We start from the raw sequence: 23,813 nt of genomic DNA on the forward strand, positions 1-23,813 counted from the left end.
CATCTCTTAAATCCAACTTTCCCATCTCATATGTTGATGTAAAAATTAAGTATGATGTATATGAAGTCCTTAGCACAACGTTCAGTGCATGAAGTAACAAAAATTTATGGAGTGCTTTCTTCTCCTCACATAAATGACTTGATTTCTTTGTGACTCTTTTGTTTCTCAAAACAGGCAAATACTATACCTATCATCACATTTTTTTTTCATCCATTGTCCAAACCCCATCCTTCTTATGGCCTTTCATTTTTTTCCCTTATTCAAGGAGAAAGTAAAATTCTCAGTGGCTTGCAATTAAAATATAGTTAAATGTCTATAATAAATAAGCAAATGCAGTATGTGATCCTTGACGGAACCTTGGATATTGGGCGGAGGGACTATGAAAGGTAGTATAAGGCCAACAGAAAAAAAAAATGCAATTACAGACTAGATATAAGGGTACTGAATAAATATTAAATTTCCTGCATATGGTAGTTATATAGCAGTTATGTTAGGGAATACTCCTCTTTTTCAGAGAGACATGCTTAAATATTTTAGTGTGCAGTATCATGGTATCTGCAGTTAACTCTCAAATGGCTCAGCAAAGAGAAGAGAAATATGTGTGTACAAAGATACTGATGGAGAGAGAAAGTAAATGTGACAAAGTTTTGACAACTGGTGCATCTATATGAAGAGCATATGAATATTTATTCCTTATCTTACAATATTTATGAAGGTTTGATAGTTTTCAAAATAAGAAGTTTAAAGAAAGTTTATTAATAAAATGCAAAATACTATACAAATCTCAAGAGAGATTTCACCTATTACTACTATCATCATCAACATGGTCACCTGAGAATTAAGAAATAGTCCCATTGGGTTTTGAATTGGAAAATTTTAACAAGACAAGAAATGTCAAGAACTTAACACTGAAGCATTTAGCACTATTGATGCTCTTTTCCCTTAGTTTTTCAAACATCACATTCTTGATTCTTGTATTTTCTTGTGCTGTTCCTTGAAGTACTTCTTCCTATTTCTTTAGACATTTCTCAGAGATCTCCCTTACAGTCATTTCTATGGCTTCTTAGCCATGTTCTTAATTCACAAATCTTCATCATCCACCCAGCGTCTTTCATGAATTCCAAATCCAATTATCCTTTTTCAATATGCCCACTGTGACCTCAAACTCAACATGCACAAAAGTGAAAACTGAAGTAATAATCACACACCTTCTAACTCCTCTGGCGTCTCTACTTAACGAATGACACTATCTCCTTATCCAGCGGCCCAATGCAGAAAACTCTCCATTCCTCCCTCTCCTCTGACAACCAGTCATTCACACATCCAATTACACCTACATCTCTAAAGTGTTTATATCTCTTAATCCCTTGAGTCATGCCTTTAATTAGTCCATCATCAGCTCCTGCCTGAGTTAGCACAGATGTCCCCTTACTCTTCTCAGTCCTCTTCAATCCATTCCCTGTAAAGCTGAATAAACTTCCTAAGTATAGATCTGATCATGATATTCTTTATTCAAAATTTTCATTGGCTCCTTTTAGGAAAAAGACCCAATACCTCAGCAACCAACCTCTGCTTACCTCTCCAGAGGATCACAAATGTTTAAATAAGAAGGGCAGGATAGTACAGTGGTTTAGAGCATAAACTCACTGAAAAAATTTGGATTCAAATCCTGGTTTTATCACTTACTGTCTCTGTAACCATGGACAATTACTTATCCCTCCTGTGTCTCAGTTTCCTCATCTGTAGCATGGGGAAATGTTATCTATTTCATATGATAAGTATGAAATGAAGAATAATGAATTAGTTCATATAAAATATCTGGCACATAGTAAGTATTCTACACTAGCTATTTTTTCCTATATTTCAGCCAAAATGAGTAACTGCAGTTCCCTGAACTCACCATGCCATCTCATCCCTCCAGATCTTAGCAAACGCTTTGTTTTCAGCCCAGAATGCCCTGTCTTTAACCACCATGAATGTATACCCCATCCCTTTGCCAGACTAACTCCTATTACAGGTCTCAGTTTATAAATTACCTCAAGACTGATTTAGGTATCCCTCCGCAGAATATCCTCTGTATTACATTTATTATGGACAATGAATATAAAAAAAGCAGGGTATCATTGACTTCTGTATTCCTAGAACCTAACAGTTTCTGGCAAGCTATAAATTCTCAGTAAAGTGAATGACTGGTTAAGGGCAAAGAAGAAATTGCCAACAACTCATATTCCATCTCAAGGAATCTAGCAACTGGAATAGTACAGGGACCATATATTCAAGTTTTCTGCATTTGTACCTATGAAGAAAGATAGCAGTCTAAGAATAGACAAGGTAGTTCTGATTAGCTAAGGTTACATGGTATGAATGAGAAAAAGTTGATTAATGTATGGGCTACACAGAAGAACAGTTCAGAAAACCAACAGTTCAGAAAATCCCTAACAAGCAATTCTATTACTGCATATCACAGTGATTATTAAGAAATCCATAAGTCTGCTATGTTTTATTGGGTCAACTAAACAGACAATCCTCTAAGAACTTATTTCTAACTTTTAGGTGCCATCAATCCATACTTTTTCACCACAAAAATTGTATGGATAAATCACTTTTACAAGAGTCTTCTAAATTATATTAAAAAAAAAGATATATCAAGAAAAGGCATGTTTTTCCTTACAAATCAATTTATAACAAATTCTTTAAAACAGCAACAACACCTTATAACCATTGACATCTACTTAAAATTCACCACCTCCTATTTCTAAAAGAACAATGGACAAAATAAAATTCTTAGGATATAATAAGACATTGACCTAGAGGACACAAAGGTAGAAAAAGCTTCTGGGAATCAGGGATGGGACAGTTACAACACTTAGGCAGCAGATTTGTATAAGTTTACTGACAGGTGAGGCAAAATAAGAAACATATTGTTTTCTGACAGGAATTAACAAAACCATCTGCGAAAATTTTTTTTTCCTCAAACTAAATTTAAGTGACTACTGCATGAATTATTTTATACATATAATTTTATTATATACATAAAAAGTACTAACTATATTTGTATAAAAGATGAAATGTCATACTTTAAAATATACATTGATTTATAAAATGCTGGCATTAACACAACTTCTTAAGATACTGTACTTTTTTACATGTATTTATTGCACAAAGCAACATACTTCTGAAAACAAGAAATTTGATTTAAAGATGTGATGACAACATGAATAGTGATATAAAGCCTTAGCGTTAAGTATATATCAATTCTCATATAAAACATATAAATTGATAGTTAGCACTATAAAAAGTATAATCAGGTGTTTTTAGGTAACTCCATCAGTTAAAATTCATTGAGGAAAGTGTGCCTTACTTGTTCATTAACCTTCTTCTCTTTCTCTAATTCCTTTTCCATGTCCTCCAATTCTCTATCTTTTTGTTCCAACTGTTTTTCAAGTTGGCGAATTTCATCACGTAAAAACCGAGTGTCACGTCCACCTGCAGACTGCTGGGCCATCTTAAAGTAATAAACCAAAAGTATAAATCAATCCCATTATAATCAGAGAATCAACAACAAGTTGACTTTATATTTGTATTACAATCAGCACCAGTTATTTAAAATCATGTTAGCCTAAGAACCTATTTTTAAAATTGTTTACTTAAGCTTTAGTCTACATGCCCTTAAGCTTTTTCTGAGCCACCCACATCTAGGAATTGAATGTCGATCGCTCAGCACAAGCCAAAGACACCAGACTAAACTGCACAGGCAGAGAACACAGGCAATGAACTACTAAGCCTTGTCTTCAGCGTCAGAACTCTGAAACCGGGCTACAAACTAGCAGGGATTCCACCCAGTCATTGACTGTTGGTGCCTTTTTTTTAACATTTTTACTTATTTGAGAGAGAGCATGAGTGAGAGAGAGAGGAGAGAGAACCTAAAACAGACTCTGCACTCACTCAGCACAGAGCCCAACACAAGGCTTGATCCCACAGCCACAAGATTATGACCTGAGCCAAAACCAAAAGTTGGACATTCAACTGACTGAGCCACCCAGGCAACCTGACCTCTGGTGCTCTTTACCTGCCTCTTTCCTCATACTCTATTTAAATCAGTGCTGTCCAACAGGACTTTCTAGGATAATGGAAATGTTCCTGCACGTCTGAATACTGTAGCCACTATCTACAAGTAGTTTTGAGCACTTGAAATGTGGCTACTGCAAATAGAGAACTGAATTTTTAATTTTTTTGTAATGAATTTAAGTGTAAATAAACCACAAGCGATTATCGCTACTGTACTGGATGGCTCAGGCTAAGATTACCTTGATAATCTTGTGCCAGACTGGGGGACCTGGCAGGTTCAATAGTTAGAGCATTCAACTCTTGATCTCAGGGTCATGAGTTTGAGTCTCATGTTGAGGGTAGACTTTAATTAAAAAAAAAAAAAATCTTCTGGCAGATTAAATCCATTTCACTTCATATTCCTGTTATTTGGGGTCATGGTCCAAAATAAGTCCTTTATTATCTACCTATCTCCTACTCATGTCTTTACCATACAGCTGTTACTTCTACATATTAAGTAGATTTTTCTTACTCTTTTCCTCCTTCAGAAAACTTTCCTTTGTGCTCTTAAAAATCTTTCGAGATAAATTAATATTTTACACTCCTAGCTCTTTTACTGCATCATGGTCTCCATCTCCCCTCCTTAGCTGCAATTTGGTTTCCTTAGTATACTAAATCCTTTAGAACTCTTTTAATTGGGAGATGCTCATTCTTTCACATCCCAAGAACTCATGGGCAAGAGAAGGTGCTGATTTACTTCAACCTGCAACTTCTAGGCTATCATTCCTCTACCACCTTGTGAAAACTCCAGCTGCTATGAATTCCACATGACATCCAGCTATCCACTTCCTACCTACTCATGGTAGCAGCAAACTACTAACTTCCTCTCAACTGAGAATTCTTGGCACATGGCTCACAGTGTTCCACCAAAAGACCCCTAAGCAGTTTCCACATCCATAGAACTTTCATTCTAGTCTCTTTTTACATGCTTCTTGAATTCACTATAACCTCCCACTCTCAATGCCCACATCAGAACCTTGTCCCAGCAGAAACATTTTCTCATTATTCCTTAGTATACCTGCCCTCTGACCTCATAGGACCCTCTGATTCCTTGACTCGCCCCTCTCCTATCATTCAAGTCTTGATTTAACCATTCAGCTGAGATTTCATAATAATCACTTATCACTTCAACCACTTTCTTACCAATATCTCCCACTGCCCTGTCCTTCTCTTCTACAGTAGCTGCCTGGATAAACACTAACAGAATCAATCCAACTTCATAATTCATTTAGTAAGTATATATTGAGAATGGTTGATATTTTTCTAGAAGATAGATATACAGTACAGAATAAAAAATAACTTATCCTAGTTCATAGAGTTAGTAAGTGAAAGAATCAGGATTTATTCAAATTGTCTGAGTCTAGATCCCTTAATCTCCAGCTTATTCCCCACTATATTTCAAGCTTAAGCTTTGTTCAACTTCCTTCAACTTTGACTACACATCTTCCACTCTTATTTTTGGCAAATGGGCCTTCCCTCTAAACTTTCAACTTCCAGGTTCTACATAAAAGCTTCTGCACACATCCGTATTTCCTATTACAAAGGAAGAAGGTCTTTTCTCCTCTTAAAGGCTAATTCATTTGTATCACTTTCCTTCCCACATTCTCCGGAATGTCAATGTATTCAGTTCCTTAACAATGTATTCATATTTTGGGTCGTAGCTTTCTCAAAAGCTACTTCTTCTACAATATCTTTCCATCACTATTCCTCAAATTCCCATGTGCCTCCACTCCAGCTCAGTTACTAGTAATCTTCTGTATACCTCTGTAGACTCTAAGCTTCAGGTTACTGAATGTTCTTTTGGTTTTTTTTTTAATATTTAGATTTATTAATTTTTATATTTACTTATTTGACAGAGAGACAAAGAGAGAACACCAGCAGGGGGAGCAGCATGAGGAGGGGAAGGAAGAAGTAGGCTCCCGGCTGAGCAGTAAGCCTGATGTGGGGCTTGGTCCCTGAGCCAAAGGCAGCTGTTTAACCTACTGAGCCACCTAGGTACCCCTCCTGAATGTTTTTATTTTGTTCACAATTGGATGCTCAATCCTAAGAATTTATATAACGTGTAAAATATATGTTGAACAAACAACTAATTAGGAACACAGTATCATTCTTGTGATTTTTCCAAGCAATAATAAAAAAATTTGAAAACAGTAATTCAACATAATAAAATTAACAAGTGCACCCTAGTAATACAAAAGGACATACCTCCAGTTCATTTTCCAGTTTCATTACTTTAGTTTTTAATTGGTTTTCTATTAAAAAAAAAGTTTCAGTTAGATTTACCTCAAAACAAACTTTTAAATAAACTTCAAAGTACTAAAATTGTTATTTTTAAAGATTCAATCATGATTATAATAAGGTAACATAAGAAAAAATAACTTTTATACCTTATCCATCAAACAAGGGTTCTAGAAATGTCTTTCAAAATAAAGTGAGTATATAAATATTATGGAGCATACTAAACAGACTCCCCTATTTAACATCATGATAAACTTTTCTAGGGCCTTTACCAAATTTTGCTTGTTCTTCTCCAGCTTTTTCAACTTCCTCCAAAGCTAGCTCTACTTCTTGAGCTTTCATCTAAACATAAAAAGAAACATTATTTCAATATGCCTTTACATAAGCATTGAAAATGAGGATTTTTTTTTCATTTGCTTTCCCAGTATTCAGTGCATTCAATCCCTGGGATATGGAGACTTTCTTAAGTATTTATTGAATGAATAGATGATATTCTTACTTAAGGATATAATTATATAAAAGGAATCTTTGATTCCTTTTTCCTTCTGTTTTATATCCAGTAGTGTAACTTTTCCCTTTGTATTGTTTTCTACTATTTCTACTATTTTTTTCTATTACATTCGCCTTTATTTTAGTCCATAATTTTATATCTAACCTTCTTCATAATGTTATGTCTAAATAGCTTCAATTTCTTTCAGTTTGTTTATTAACATATCTATTTTAGCCTTGTTGAGCCATAGTTTAGCCTAGTTTAGCCATACTTTTGTATTTACCAATTGCGGCTCAAAAACCTCTAATGGATCCTCATTGCTGATAGCATAAAATACCCCTGTAATACCCTTGACAGCCCACTGCAAGCTATACCCAATATTTGTTTCCTCCATAATCTATTAACAATTTTCTGCACCTGTCTCCTCAACTGTAATGAATAAGCATATTTTCTCCTCCAAGTTTTATTTAAGGCGATTTCCAGCTTTAGAAGCTTTCTAAAATTTACCACTGATTTTCATTTACCTAAAATTACTCATCAGTCTTTGGCCCTTCTCTCACCTAAACCTTTTCCCCTACCAATAAATCCCTATACAACTTGTTCACATTTTTCATTCTGACTTCAGGATTATGTTAACATAATTACAAAAGACCTCACTATGTTATTTTAAAAAATACCCATTCTGTTTCTCTTAAACATTCTTTTAGGAACTTCAGAGCAGAAACCAGCAATGTTTTGCACACTAAAATTTTCAATCCACACTGGAAGAGATCTCATTTTTGAGTGATTTTGATATTACAAAGTATTTTCCTAAAGATTAACCTATTTAAGAACAGTTCCTTAAACGTCCTCTAATAGTCAAAACCATTATTAAAACCTACTGTATACAAACCTTCATTAGTGATTGAGTAATTCGGAAAAGGTGTATCACATTTTCTTGACTTTCAGTTTTTAGCTCACTTATTTCCACCTAAGTAAAAAGAAAAGCAACTATGTTTTATAATCCTTGGGCAAAATATAAAAACTCTTCCATTTGTAACATTCATTGACTTCAGGAACAACTTAGATTAATAATAGTTGTGTGTATATATATGTGTGCGTATTGTTTATCAATTAAGCACCTTGGATAAGGAAATCAATAAATTATCTGCCAATTCTTCTTGACGAGGCAGGTCATCTGGGTCAACTTTTATTATTTCTTTCCAGTTTATATTAGGTGGCATCTTGAAATCTTTCTCTGTGCTTTACTTTCTGTAACAAAACAGGTGGGTATTAGCATTTTCAAGGTAAGCAGCTTTACTATTTTTATAGATTACATCATTTTAACTCTCTCTGTTGTTAGCAAAGAGTTAAAGCTCTTTGTGTAACAGGTAAGTGGGCAAAATAGCCTTGATCAAAATTACAGCAGCTGGCACAAAACAAATACTGAACCAGCTGAATAAACTATGACGGATTCTCTCATACAACTCATCTAGGTCAGAACTAAGATTCTGAGCCCCCTTCTCCACGCCCCCTTACCACCGAGGCGCGCGAACATCTAAAGGTGCCAAACGCGGGGGTACTTGGAAGGCTGAAAATGAACCCTGATTCGGTGAAGCAGGAACTGGGAGTAAAAAGAAAAGGTTGGGGGGGGGGGGACGACTGAAATGAGAGCAGGCAGGCCGGGGAAACCGGGGCTGAAGACAGGAGAAGGCAGACGGATGCGGACCAAAGACTGAGGGTTGCGGAAAATAGGCTGTTACATTCGGGCCCTGAGGCTTAAAGAACCGGCTTGGGAAGAAACTGGCTGCTCCTGCTCACCAAGATCCACCCACCAAACCGAGCCTGGCAACCAGCAAAGGCCCCTGATGTGCCGCACGGACCTAGGTCAGTCCCGCTGCCACGCCTGACCGCTCCCCACCGCGGTTCCGCCGGGACTCTGGATCCCGCCAACAGCTCCCGTGCAGGCAAGAGCGGCGCGGCTGCTAGGCGACACCATTCCCCACCCAGCCAAGGACGGCACAAGGCCCCGGATGCGAGGGAAGCCTACATTTCACGACTTTGGGTGATGCTTTGCGTTTAGATTCTCCTGCAGCGTCCCTCGGACTCTCTGTTAAAGACGGGGAGAAAGCGAGGCATAAGGACTCCAAATCCCAGAGTGCAGTTCTGTCTGGAGTCTTTTGCATGCTGGGAACTGAAGTCTATGAGAAGTGGAGGTAGGCCGTTCCCGGCGTGCAATGCGGGAGGCTGCGACGGTACCGGGGTGGTGGGGGGACGACCCAGAGGCGGGAGGCGCAGTGGCTGAGGCGCGTCTGCGCCGGTGACCTGAATGAGGTAGACCATGACTGTGCCTTTGGTGGCGTTACCAGCTGGGCCGCTTTTCCTGGGATTTCTCTAAGCCATCTGCTGGTGGAACCGCTCCCAGGTGAGGTCGGGCTGTGGGTCAGCGACGGGGGAGGAGTTGAGGGGAGCGGTCCCGGCTTAAAGAAGCTCGTGCTGTTGGCGCGGGAGGACTCGGTCCAGGTCTGAAGAGGGGAGAAGACCCCCTTTTCTTGGGCGTTTGCACACGTTCCACGGGTGCTGCCCTCTGTAAGAAGAAAAAGAAAGTTTTAGTTCTTCGCTAAAAGAACTAAATCGACTCCGTACAGCGGAGTGGGGCCGCACGGCCAAGATCGTGGTCTCGGGGTGAGTGAAGAATTGAGAAGAGGACATATTCTCTTCTGCCCGCCTTACCTGTAGCGCCGTAGCCTTCGCGGATTGGAGGACTTGAAGATCGAAGGACTGGTCTACAGTGGAGGTTCTAGAAAGGAGTGGTTAGAATTTGCCCAACCTAATGCTGGGGTGGAGAGACAAGGGGCCTCAGTACTCATCCGCCTAGATGCTGTCCCTTCCTTGGTTACCGAGGATGCCCTCCTATGAAAGCGTTTCTCAGGTGTTTTCAATTCTTTCGGTCAAGTTTTGTTCATCCCGCTGTGCTTAGACATTCATGAATTTGATACACTACTAGACAACTTTGTTAAGACGCTGTCGACTTGAAATCTAAATGACATTTTCAACTGCGAAACCAGTGCCGCCTCTTTTTTTTTTTTTTTAAAGACTTTTTCTTGCCTATAATTGATAGAAGTTTTCCTTCTGAAAATATGGTTTCTTTCCAAACCACGTATTTGGGTAAAACAAAAAATAAAAGGTATTGATTTAGTGAGCTACGTTTTAAAGACATTCATCAGATGTGTAGGGATGATAATTTTGTTGTATCCTTTACTGAGATTATATGCCACATACCGTTCCTTATTTTTTTTAACCATGCTGACATTACAACCCCAGAACTTATTTGTCTTGTAAATCTTAAGTTGGTACCTTTTGACCAGTCTCTTCTTTGTTTCTGTGAATTTGGGGGGTGTTCTGGGTTTTTTTGTTTTTTAGATTGCCTGGGAGATACATATAGTACTTGTGTTTTTCTGTCTGGTACTTAGCATAATGCTCTCAAGATCCATCCAGGTTGTCCCAGATGGCAAGATTTCGTTCTTTTCATGGTTGAATCATCCATTGTATGTACCACATTTTCTTTACTCATTTGTCAATGGCCACTTAAATTATTTCCATGTCTCGGCTACTGTAAATAGTTATGCAGTGGATGCATATGTGCAGATATCTCATGCACATAGTGATTTCGTTTTCTTCGGATATATACCCAGAGATAGAATTGCTGGATAATATGATAGTTCTGTTTTTAATTTTGAGTTATTTCTGTAACTGCTTTCCATAGTGACTACTTTAGTTTCCATTCCCACCAGCAGTGCACAAGAGTTCTCTTTTCTCCCCCGCCTCGCTAACCCTTGTTATCTCTTGTCTTTTCCATGACAGTTAACTGACAGGTGTGTGGTGATCCCTCCTGGTTCTGATTCACATTTCCCTGATTACTGATGTTGAGCACCTTCTCATGTAACTGTTGGCCATTTGTATGTCTTTGGAAGAAGTTCCTCTCTCTGTTTTTAAATCAAATTATTTCCTTTTTTGCTCTTGAGTTGTATGAGTTCCTTAAATATTTTGGATATTATCCCCTTATCAGATATATGATTTGTAGGTATTTTCTCCCTCCTATAGGTTGTCTTTTCATTTTGATGATCGTTTCCTTTGTTGGGCACTTTCCTTTGTTGGGTTTCCTTTTTTAGTTTACATACTACCACTTGTTTATGTTTGCTTTTTGCCTTTGCTTTTGGTTCCAAATCCAGAAAGTCATTCTCAGCGAGCATGTGGCCTCTCCAGTTTTTCTAGCACCATTTATTAGACTCTCCTTTCTTCATTGTATATTCTTGGTATTTGGTCTGTTTTGTTCCATTAACCTGTGTGTTTTATGCAAATGCCATTCTCTTATGATTACTATAACTTTGTCACTCTATCATTTAATCTCCATAACAGTCTAGTGAAGTGAGTGCCTATATCATCCTTATTTTCCAACCAAGTTGTAAAACTGAGGCTTGGAGAGGTTAAGTACTGTGCTAAAACTTAAATGGTGTGATTGAAAATGGATTTTTCAGGCTGGAGGACATTCTGTTTAATGCCATACTGCCTCTTCAGGCATGGTAAGAACCAACATCTGTGAAGTGCTTGTTCTTCAGCCTTGCTGTCTATAGTAAATATCATATTCTAATGATGAAATTTTGTTTATTTAGGAATTTGAATTACGTATTTTTCATGTTCAGTTTTTAATTCATAATTTAGCAAGGGAAGGAAGACATGAGATCTAATTTCTCTATCACATGAGTCATATGCTAAAAACTTCATGTTTATTTTTGTCATAAGAATCTGTTTTTACTGCAGCACCTTGTTTTTCTTGGTTTTCCTTTGTTATAACTATCCTATATATTCATTTACTAGTTTTGTCTTGTCTGTATTGGTCTTTACTGCCCTTACTTCCCCTCACCCTGTTGTTCATATTTATATTCCCAGAACTCAATGTACCTGGTATAATGATGAATTTTATTTTCATTTTTCAGAAGTGGAAATAGATTCAGAGAAGCTAAGTTATTTCCTAATAATTAATGAATCTCATTTGTAACCCAGATTTCAATTACAGTCCTAACTTAAATTTCAGTCTTTTTTACTTATTCTAACAGTATTTTTGACCTTTTACACTGTGCTAGTGTTGGTTCATAACCTCCTTGGGAGCTTTCCAGATAAAATCGGAAACTGGCTACTGAATGTGGAGGGCAGAGAGACCAAAGAAATGGGAAGGCCACTCCAGCTTGGTAGGTGGCAGTTTCACTAAGCAAAGGCGTCTTGCCTAAGAGGCTTGTCTTTGACAGCCAGAAGAATAATGGATCCCTGTACCCACCACACAAATCTTAAAAGTTTATGTAGAAAGAGGCCTTAACTGGGTTTAGTCAAGTGTATCATGCAGTGTTCTCAACACCATATCATTATCTCAAGGCTATGTGGTTGCAGCAGCCTTGGGGAGCAGGAAAAGCAAACAGAACCACATTCCAAGGGGAGGGGATAAGGAGACTCAGATCACCTGGGTCCAGTATATAGATCAACTGGCAGTCTTTTCAGTGACCTGCCCCAACAGCTATATGGGGGGGATACAACAGGACACAAGTTTGAGGTGGTCTAGATCCTAGTGCATTGTGGTAAGTTTGTACCTAACTGTGAATCAAGAAATTTAATCCAAGTTCTAGTTCAAACAGTCACTATGTAATTTTGAGGAAAGTTGCCAAAACTCGCTATTACATTTCATCAGACTTTCTGCATCAGTCAGTTTTCACCAAGAGAAGAGATTTATGTGATAATTTTATAAGTGGACTTATTAAAGGAACACTTGCCTGGACCTGCCTTCTTTTCTTCTTCCTGGTTTTATGAGCAGTTTTATATGACCAAAATCATCTCACAAGAAAGGCTTCCCTTTTATAATTACTACTTTATTCCCTATATCAGGACACTTATTTTATTTAAATGTTACTTCCATTCCCTTTTTAGCTGCCTTATAGAGAAAATGAATGGTAACTTATTTTTCCAGCATCTGTAATAAAACATGGCCATGAGAAATTTAGTATCCACTGTGTGTAATAAATGTTTTGTTTTGTTTGTTCTCCTGGAGAGAATTCAGTGTGCAACAAGCAGATACTTGTCTTTTGACAGGAGACTGGAAAGATTAGGAGGAACAAGCGTGAATGCAGCCTTCACAAACTTTATGTGCTTTAAAAAAGTCATGAAATATAGATTATTCTTACTGAAGAAGATAACATCATGAAATTATTTTATGGAGAAAACTTTACTTTCCAGGGTAGATAGTCCCAGATTCATACAAAAGTTTCCTACAGGTTTATTTTTTTCCACAATTATACTGTTGGATTTTTAGGAAAAGGGGTTCATGGTACAGTTTTGCTGAAGGAAGTATATTGTTTTGTATCTCTATGTTGTAGCCCTTAAGTGGTCTTCCATTGCATTTAGTTTGTTTGTGTGTATGTAGTGACATGCCATTGTTGTAAGTAAACACAAATCAGTCGCATTCACTCAGACTATGAGCCTGCGTTGAATATGTTGATGTGGCTAGAAGAAGTACTGGAATTTGCCTTAGTCTACTCATATTGCTTTGACAGAATACTCTGTACTAGGTGGTTTGTAAAAACAGGAATTTATTTCTCACAGTTCTAGAGACTACAGAGTACCAAGATCAAGGCATGAGCATTTTCAGTGTCTGAAGAGGGCCCACTTCCTGGCTCATGGGTAGTGTCTTTACTGTTTCCTCACACGGCAGTGTTCATAGCGCTCTAACAGAATACCCTATATTAGGTGTTTTATAAAAGGAGGAATTTATTTCTCATAGTTTTGGAGACTAGAAAGTACTAAGATCAAGGCATGAGCATTTTCAGTGTCTCATGAGGGCCCACTTCCTGGTTAATGGATAGTGTTTTTACTATTTCCTCACATGGCAGAAGGGACAAAAGATCTCTCTCACGCCTCTTTGGTAAGGGCACTAATCTCATTTGTGAAGACCCATCCTCATGACCTAATCACCTTTCAAAAGCCCCACCTTCAAATACCACATTGAACATTAGGATTTAACATGAATTTTAGGAGTACACAAACATATACTCTGTACCATTCCCACAGCTAACATTTAATACTGATGTGGTACATTGTTATAGTAGTGGCCCCCAGTGAATCATGCCTCCCTCTATATATTCCTTTGCGTAAACCTTTCTCTTTCCCTTAACTTCTACCCTTACAAGTAGTTCTTTTGGGCAGAACCTAAAATGACTCCATAGCTGAGCTCATGACATCCATGAGAACTACTAGCTGTCATTCCCTTTCTCCCGTAATATGCTCCCTTGGAGATTCTTCAAAAATTCTACGATCTTAGCCCTTATACTAACCTCTCCTTCAGTGACTATGGTTTAACCTTGCTTCATGGGGGGAGGGGGGAGATACACACACACACACACACACACGGATATATTTATATGCCTTAAGTAACGATGTGAGAAAAGTTTGTGCACTGGGATTTGCCCCCCTTCTCTCCTGAGCTCACCATTTAAGGAAGTTTAGGTTAGCCTACTAGAGGATATGACCATACATAGCAGAAACTAGCTTTCCAACCTAAGACCTCTACAATTTAGCAATTTTTATTTAGATTCTAATTAGTTAACATACAGTGCAATGTTGGTTTCAGGAGTAGAATTCAGTGATTCATCATTTACATACAATACCCAGTGTTCATCGTATCAAGAGCCTTCTTTAATACCCACAACCCATCTAGTCTATGCAATAACCACCTCCCTCCATCACCTCTCAGATCTAAGAGTCTCTTATGGTTTTTCCCTCTCTCTCTTTTTCCCCCTTCTCATATGTTCATTTGTTTTGTTTCTTAAGTTCTGTGTAGGGGTGAGATCATGCAGTATTAGTCTGTCTTTGACTGACTTATTTTATTTTACTTCATATAATACACTTTACCTCCATGCACATGGTTGCAAATGGCAAGATTTCATTCTTTTTGAAGGGTTTTTATCCCCCTTTATTTATCTTTTCTTTTGTTAATGTGGTGTATCACCTCTATTGATTTGTGAATATTGAACCATTCCTGCAGCTCAGGAATAAATCCCATGCAATTGTGAATAATTCTTTTAACATACTGTTGAGTTCAGTTTGCTGGTATCTTGTACAGAATTTTTGCATCCATGATCATCAGAGATATTGGCCCGTAATTCTCCTTTTTAGTGGAGACCCCCTACACTTTAGATTTCCTGCTTTAATCAAGCAAGATAACTATAAGCAATAGGGATCCCAGGCACAACCAGCAACAGTAATATATATGTATAGTTACATATTTTTATATGTATATATATACCTACATATACTTGTGTATATATATCAAATAAAGATATTTATATCAAGGAATGGACTTAAAAAATTATGGGGCTGGTAAATTCAGAATTTGTAGAGTTTGTAGATGTAGAGTAGGCTGGAAAAGTGGGAACTCTCCAGCAAGATCTGATGCTGCACTCTTGAGGTAGAAATTCTTTTTAGGGAAACTTCAGTATTGCTCTGAAGGTAATTCAACTGGTTAGATGAGGTCCATCCACATTATGGAATATAATCTTTATTTAAAGTCATTGGATTGTAAACGTTAACCACATCTACAAAATACTTTCATACCAACACCTTGATTAGTATTTGATACTACTCTCGCCTAGCCAAGTTGACACATAAAACTAACCATAACAGTACTCATCATGAATAGTAAGCATTTTATAATGCCATTTACTTGATGAATAGCATTTCATTGGTAAACCCACGTGATGCTCCTTAAACCCCTCACCCATACCAAGTTTGTAGAATTTTAAAGATAACCCAAGTGAGTTTAATGATGAAACAAAGGGACTGAGCTAGTTCTAGTGCATGCTTGTGAACTCAGTTGTGGAATCATCTGAGATTCTGCCCCCAAAGCCACCGGTGGGAGTAGAGGATGGAAGTAGGGGTCATGATTGCAAATAGATCTCAGTGAATCAAAGCTGGATATCATGTTTCCAAGGAGGGACTAAGGGTCTTCATTCTAATGAAGGAAGTTGAAATAGAAATAAAAGGAACTTGAGGTGATGATTCCCAGTAGTATGAGGTTTTGTGCCATACATGTCAAGTAAGCATTTTTGTTTTCCTTTCTTTCACCATTTTGCTCTAATGTTGTAGTGTTCAAAAACTATGTTTAACAAGAATGTAAGGTACTCTCATATCTAAAGAAGGAAGAGTAGAACCCCATTCTATGACAGGAGGCTTCTTATTTGCAGTGATCCAGAGCTTGGAGCAGAGGACAATCCCCAAAGTTAAATCAAGTTGAGAGTTTTGATTATTATGTTGGAATTGAGTGTTTCAGTTACTGAATGAACTGCATTGCAACTTAATGTGACTGTATAACTCTTCATTAACTATTTAGAAATCCTGGGAACTAAGTTTCTTAAAGTTGCATTTTATAACCTTAGGTTTTTTTAAACCTTTAAATTCAACCTAAAAAAAACCCTTATTTTATAAACTTACCCTTTTTCTCTATAACAACTCAAATTGAAAGGACTAAGTGCCTTAGTCAGTTTGTTTCAAAGTTGGTCAGGGCATCTGGGTGGCACAGTCAGTTAGGCATCCAAGTCTTGGTTTCCACTCAGGTTGTGATCTCAGGGTTATGGGATCAAGCCTGATGTGGAGTCTGCTTGGGATTCTCTCCCCACTGTACCCCTCTGCCTCCCCACCCCCTACACGTGCACACTTGCTCTCTTTCTCTATAATAAACAAATATGTCTTTAAAAAAAAACTTGTTTAAATTCCCTTAATTTAAAATTGTATTTATAGGGACACCTGAGTGGCTCAGTCGCTTAAGCATCTACCTTCAGCCAAGGTTATGATTCTGGAGTCCCAGGGATTGAGTTCCATTTGGGCTCCCTGCTCAGTGGGAATTCTGCTTCTTACTCTCCCCCAGTCCCCTTCCCTGCCCCCTGCTCATGCTCTCTTTCTCTTCAATAGGGGATAAAATCTTTAAAAAATTATATTTACAATTTGAATGTATTCATTTGTATTCAAGGACTTCAGATATCTGACTTAAAAAGCGAAACTTTCTCAATACTTAAAACAATTTGTATAAACTAGTAAATTAAGCTTAAAACTATAGCAACTCCCAAGTCCTTACAAAATCCAATAATATTTGTAAACTTGGCTAAATTATTATACTTTTCAACTAAAAAGTCTAAATCCACAAATTGCATGGTTTATAATTTAATATATGTTATATATTATTGTATCATATAAAATTGTACTTTATGGTTTTGAAGCTCATATACCAAGAATCTACGGTGTATGTCGAGTCTCTTAAACATGATTAGTACTGTAATGATCATATGTATATTGTTCCCCAATATAACTTTAAAGTAGTAGAGGTTTAATTTACTCTTTTTCTTCTACTAATTTTAATTTTTCCTGTGGTAAGAACACTTAAGCAAACAGTTTGACAAACAGCAGTTCAGGGTAAGAATCCCAAATGTTCCCAGATCAGGGTCCTGAGATTTTATGTGGGAGAGAGATTTGTGACCCATACACAGGACTTGATTTTCACCTTCCTAGTGGTGGATGTCCTGAATTGTTTTGTTTTTCTAAATTACAGTCACACACACACACACACAATGGGAGAATGAAATGGTTTTTACACATTAGGTGCTCTGTTTATATCTTCCTGAGAGTATTGCTCAAGAACCTTCTGACCTGTTCCAGTGCTGGCTAGTGGACCTGCTTGCATGGTTCTCATTCTGGGTATTTCTTTTGTTGCTGTCTTGCATTGGATCCCCTGTTTCCTGATTTCCCTCCCTTTCTGTTTCTTGGTATATTCCCTCATTTATTGGAATATGTCTTCTGTTAGTTTCCTGAGAAGAGGAGACACCAGAGATAAGGTTTTTGAGAACTTGAATATCTTAAGATTTTGTTCTGGAAATTTGTGTTTATTAATATCAAATTTTAGGTTAGAAATTATTATCCCTCAGAAATTTGAAGCATTACTCCTTTTTTTCTGGCTATCTCCACCCCCCCACCACCCCAACCCCCAGCTTCCAGTGTTAGTGGGAAAAAAAAGAGATTTGTTTGAATTCCTAATCTTTGCTATGAAACCTGCTTTCTTCTTTTCTGGAAGCTTTTAGAGGCCTCTTTTTTGTTTGTTTCCAGGGTTGTAAAATTTTATAAGATTCTGAGCCTAGTTGGTAGAAGATAACTGGAGAGTCTCAAAATACAGACTTTTAGTTAACCTTCATTTTCAGTTTGCTACCTTTGTTTTCACTTGTATCTTCTTTATCAGACACACTGTGTTTCATCCATTTCGGAGAAGAAGTCTCTAGTCTTCTGCCATGCTACAGGAGAAAAGGTTACTTGCCTATACCCAATGACAAAGGAGTCTAAATTTTAACAAATACATCTGTTCCTTTTTCTTGAGATTCTTGTCACCAGTTTTGAGATTGTTGCTGGCAGTGATGCAAAAAAACTTTTTAGCTTTACCCCTTAAGCTTAATATGCACTTTCCTGAGCTCTATTGAATCACCACTAAACTTTTGTTTTTGGAGCTCCCAAAAACCAATGGTCTTTATCCTTGAGAATTTATTTATTTTCATTTTTATTTATTTATTTTATTATTTTTTTGCTTTTTGCTTTTTATTCCTTGATTGTCATTTTAGTCTGTGATTGAGAAGAAGTGAGGCAAATGCCTATTCAGTATCTCCAATCTTTAAACAACTGCCACTAATTTTTTCTGGGATAAGGTGCAGGTTCATATTCTTTAGAGATGATAAATCAGTTCTGGGTTCAGATAAACTCTTAGATCATTTTTCTCTTACTAAAAACTATTTCTTCAAAAGGTACAGCTTACTTCCTTTTGTAATTTCTAAGATTGGATTTTGCATTTCTTTAAGTATTATATTCTAAGGTTTTCCTATCTGATTCTAAACATACTTTAATACTTTCTTATAGGCTTTTGTGTGTCTGTATCCTTATATAAGTCTTTCACCTGATTTTAAGTCTCTCTGCCCTCCCTACTGTATTCTTCTTTCATCTAGCAAGAATTCCTATAGATATATATCAGGTCTTAGATCTTCTGGCTCTTTAATTAGTTTCTTCTTGCTGCTGTAATAGATTACCACAAATAAAGTGACTTAACACAAATTTATTATTTTATAATTATGTAGGTGCAAAATAGGTTTCCCTAGACTAAAATTGAGAGTCAGTAGGCTGTGGTCACTTTAGAGGCTCTAATGAAGAATGTGTTCCTTTGGTTTTTCCAGCTTTTGGAGGCCACCATCGTTCCCTGCCTTGTGGTCCCAGCCTGCCATCACATCACTCCCGTCTCCCCTTTCCTGATTCTCCTGCCTCCCTCTTTAACTTCTAAGGTCTCTTGTCATTGAATTGGCCCACCCAGATAATAAAGATATAATCCCCTCATCTCAAAACCCTCAATTTATTTTTTTAGTAGTTTTTTTATAAAGATTTTATTTATTTATTTGTCAGAGAGAGAGAGGAGCGAGAGTGAGCACAAGCAGACAGAGTGGCAGGCAGAGGCAGAGGGAGAAGCAGGCTCCCTGCCCATCAAGGAGCCCGTTGTGGTACTCTATCCGAGGATGCTGGGATCATGACCTGAGCCAAAGGCAGCTACTTAACCAACTGAGCCACCCAGGTGTCCCTCAAAACCCTCAATTTAATCACATGTTGTAATGTCTCTTTTGCCATGTAAAGTAACATTATCACAGATTCAGGGGATTTGGTTATGAATGGTTTTGGTGGGCCACAATTCTGCCTTCCACAGATAATACTAAAATGATACTAATGACACTACTCAAGCTGGAAAAATGTATCATTGGCTTGGTTTTCCCAAGAGTATCCTCCAATCTTATTTTTATTATACGGCTCATTCTTCAGTATTGTCCAGTTAACACAGCTTCTTTTACTCTAAACCATTCTCTTAAATTCTTTCTAAAGCAGTGACTTAATTATGAATTGTCATATATGAAGCCTGTTCTCTAGATTAAAATCATTTGTTGTAATGAGAAATACACTGATTTAGATCTGGGTTTTAAGCTCATTGTTAAGCAGATAACATACATCAATCAAATAAATCAGTGTGAAAAAATAGGGAGACTATAGTTAAATGGCTAGTATACAGTTAGCTTAGGCTTAAAATGCCTTTAAACACATTTAAGATATATTTAAAAGGCTCGAACCAAATTAAACAGGGCTGCAGACTCACAGTTTGGATGCCTAATTTAGTTAATAGTTGATCTTCAGGTATATAAGGTACTAAAATATAAGCTTCATCTACATTTCAGAAAATCTATGTTCAGTATCTTTTATTTTTTTTTTCTAACAAAAATTTATTTACTGGAGTATACCATACTCGGTTTTTTGTTTTGTTTTGTTTTTTAAAGATTTTATTTATTTATTTGACAGACAGAGATCACAAGTAGGCAGAGAAGCAGGCAGAGAGAGGGGAGGAAGCAGGCTCCCCACTGAGCAGAGAGCCCAACTCGGTAATCCATCCCAGGACCCTGGGATCATGACCTGAACCGAAGGCAGAAGCTGTTAAAGCTTCTTGGCTCAGTGGGTTAACCACTGAGCCACCCAGGCACCCCCCATACTAGGTTTTTAAAGTGTGTGTGTGTGTATGTGTGTTTCCCTGAGTAACCTGACCTTTGACAATTGATAAGGAGTCACTGTCTTGTTAGCTGAAGAGGTAAGTCCAGAGATTAAATGGTGTGATAAAGTTTCTAATAGAAATATGAAATACATGAAGGAGCAATTTTGTTTTAAGTTAGGAATTTGGAGAGGTGGTTAGCTAATACTTTTCAGAGGTGGATGAAATTTGAGCTGAGCTTTGAAGAATTCTCTGGGAGAATTAACATTCACTATTTTACTTATCTTTTGATGAAAATTTTATTTAGATGAAGAAACAATGATGCTTATTTCATCTTATCTTCATGATTTTTCCCCCCCCAGATTTTGTCCACAAGTGCTTGTGGAAAAGATGGCTGATATTAACCTCAAAGAAATAACCTTAATAGTAGGTGTGGTTACTGCCTGCTATTGGAACAGCCTCTTTTGTGGTTTTGTTTTTGATGATGTTTCAGCAATACTGGATAATAAAGACCTGCATCCATCTACACCTTTAAAAACTTTATTTCAGAATGACTTCTGGGGAACTCCTATGTCTGAGGTAAGTAGTTATTTATCACTTATATGCATCTTATATAAGTTTATTACTTCTGATTTCTTTTATCAACATTGTTATCATAGTATTTATGAATTTGTTTCCCTAAAATGTATATGTTAGATAGGAAGTAGAAGATGTGATTTTCTTCTTCTTCTTTTTTTTTTTTTTTAAAGATTTTATTTTTTATTTATTTGACAGAGAGTTCACAAGTAGGCAGAGTGGTAGGCAGAGAGAAGGGGAAGCAGGCTCCCCGCTGAGCAGAGAGCCCGATGCGGGGCTCAATCCCAGGACCCTGGGATCATGACCTGAGCCAAAGGCAGAGGCTTTAACCCACTGAGCCACCCAGGCGCCCCAGTGTGATTGTCTTCTTTAAAGCAGTACATGATTCTTTCCTTGGTTGTGTACCTTGGTTTAATCTTTTTAAAAACAACATACGTGTGTGAAAACCAAATGTGTTAGGATAGTAATAAGTGTAAACAAATCTATTTCTTGCTAATTTTTTTTTATCAATCAGGCAAAAGAGATGACCACTTATTATATGTTTAACCATCTAGAAATATGTGACTTCAGTATAAATAGATTAGACTTTAAAGGTAAAGATATTGAGTTTTTTTCTGCAGAAAATTTTAAATTTGTGTCATATCTGTTACCTAATAGTTATTTTAATTTTATATTGAGAATCCAATAGTTTAGTTCATTTTTTTATGAAGATATATTTATTTTGTTAGTATTTTATCTTGAAGGTCACTATTAAACTTTTGGGAATTAAACTTTTGTCATTTTGGGATCTCATAGATTGGATCCTCCTGTTATATTACATAATAGTTGTATGAAATTGGTGAGACTATAGCTTTTAGATGGCAAGATGTATGAAAAATATGATCTATAAAAGAATAATACCTCGAGGATAAATAAATTAATTAATTTATAGTACCTGGTGCATAGTTGAACTGTAACATACAACAGTCTTTCATAGTTTGTCAGTTGTCATTCATGGTCCCCTTTCACATTCTTTAAATATGGAAGCTTCTCAAGAATGGGAACAAAGTCTGTCATTCCTCTAGTCACAAGCACCTAAGTATTTTTCCTTGTTAAATAAGCAGACTTTATTTTCTTGTAACCTTCCTCTTCTCACCCAATTCTAGCCTTTAAAAGAAATGAATATTTGATAATGAGAAAAAAATACGATTCTGTATTATATGATACATTATGTTCTAGGCAGTTTCTTTCCTTCTACCCTTGCATTTTTTTTTCTAGTGAGCCTTATAAAAATGTGCCCATTTCCCCAACTTAAGCTAGTATCTGTAGTGATTTTAATCATGACATTGAGATTTTAACTGAAAGATTAGCTGGCCAGGTTAAGGGTCTCATGAAAGTTATCATACCATGGTGTCAGTGGCTATGTTTTGTGACATCCTCAGCTTTACAGATTGAAAATTTGATTTTGTTCAGAGGACCTGTAAGTGGACAGATCAAGAAAAATACTTATAATAAAAACTCATAATAAAATACTCATAATAAATGAATGAACAAATTTGAATAACAGTATATGGTGGAGATTGTTGCTTACTCCTTTTTTAGGAGGGGCATATTCTCTTTCTGTGGGGAAATGTGCCATTACTCTTTTTTTTTTTTTTTAAAGATTTTATTTATTTATTTGACAGAGAGAGGGAACACAAGGAGGGAGAGTGGGAGAAGGAGATGCAGACTTCTCACTGAACAAGGAGCCCATTGCAGGGCTCCCTGGGATCATGACCAGACCCAAAGGCAGAAACTTAACAACTGAGCCATCCAGGCATGCCCCAAGGAAGAATTATTCTGAGTAGTATTTAGGTATTACAGGTTTTCTTGACCAGCCTGGAATTGGCACATTCAGAGATCTAATGGTTGGTATCATCAAGTAATGATACCCTGGAAGCCTATCTCTGAGTGCCCAAACCTTCATAAGGATTTTTGTACCAGTGTAGATCTTAAAGACACCTTTTGGACTTTGGACATACTCGTGAGCTGTACGAATACTGGCATATTAGGGATCTTTGGAGTCCTCTGGGCCTCTTAGTGTTTAGATTATCTCTTTAGTAAACCCATTCTTGGATAAGTAATACTCTTGGTTTTGAATGGTTCATTGGATTAGAAGTCTAGCTACAAATTAGAATCTGCCTGGGGCTCTTAAAAAGTATTACTAAGGCTCTGCTCACATTTGTTACAGTTATCTCAGAATGGGATGTGGACATCAGTGTTATTTTTGTGTGTGTTTGCTTTTTTATTTTTCTTGTGGGATTTGAGGGGTAGGGAGGAGTAAAGGATTAGACTTTTTCTGTTTATCCAAATAATTCTCTGGCGCAGCCAGGGTTGAGAACCACTTAGCTATAATGAGACATCTCTTCCAGCATTTGGCTTATGATTTATCTTTGTTAAGGTAAATTTTGCAAATATCCCATTTCACTTTGTTTTACCATCACTAGATGGAGATTCACATTAATAGGAGACTATTAGCCTATTCATTATATTTACGCTTATGTTTCTGTTGCCACCTAATACTATGAGTAATTAAGTTTTTTCTTTAATATACCTGAATTTAATAATGACTTATATTGTTTTGTTTGTAACAGAACTAGCTATTTTACTATATTTTCACAGAGTAGTCTACTGTTGTATACTACACTGATGACTTTTTATCACAAAGGAGGCTTAGATTACGAATGTATTGTGTGAATAATTAATTATGTTAATAATTTAATTTTTAATTGGCCATTAGCTGTGATTGTACTTCTAATTTAC

At 36.9% G+C, this 23,813-nt stretch overlaps 2 protein-coding genes across 4 annotated transcripts in view; one reads left to right on the forward strand and one right to left on the reverse strand.

The window, feature by feature from the left end:
* Positions 1–8,847, reverse strand: part of CEP290 (centrosomal protein 290) — a 98,733-nt gene extending 89,886 nt beyond the window's left edge. For both annotated transcript variants that reach the window (XM_004748575.3, XM_045082968.1), the window contains exons 1-6: positions 8,698–8,847; positions 7,957–8,086; positions 7,728–7,805; positions 6,618–6,687; positions 6,313–6,359; positions 3,362–3,505 (exon numbers count right to left, since the gene is read on the reverse strand). In XM_004748575.3, the coding sequence (XP_004748632.1) occupies positions 3,362–3,505; positions 6,313–6,359; positions 6,618–6,687; positions 7,728–7,805; positions 7,957–8,058 (441 nt within the window). In that variant the 5' untranslated portion in view covers positions 8,059–8,086; positions 8,698–8,847. The remainder of the gene's footprint in view (positions 1–3,361; positions 3,506–6,312; positions 6,360–6,617; positions 6,688–7,727; positions 7,806–7,956; positions 8,087–8,697) is intronic.
* Positions 8,848–9,045: 198 nt separating this feature from the next.
* Positions 9,046–23,813, forward strand: part of TMTC3 (transmembrane O-mannosyltransferase targeting cadherins 3) — a 59,534-nt gene continuing 44,766 nt past the window's right edge. For both annotated transcript variants that reach the window (XR_006607532.1, XM_004748580.3), the window contains exons 1-2: positions 9,046–9,239; positions 20,819–21,035. Coding sequence is in view for 1 of the 2 variants with exons in the window: in XM_004748580.3 (XP_004748637.1) it covers positions 20,847–21,035 (189 nt within the window). In the remaining variant the exon portion in view is untranslated. The remainder of the gene's footprint in view (positions 9,240–20,818; positions 21,036–23,813) is intronic.

This window comes from Mustela putorius, unplaced genomic scaffold (assembly GCF_011764305.1).
Source record: "Mustela putorius furo isolate JIRA1106 unplaced genomic scaffold, ASM1176430v1.1 tig00000640_pilon_pilon_pilon, whole genome shotgun sequence".
Lineage (NCBI taxonomy): Eukaryota > Metazoa > Chordata > Mammalia > Carnivora > Mustelidae > Mustela > Mustela putorius.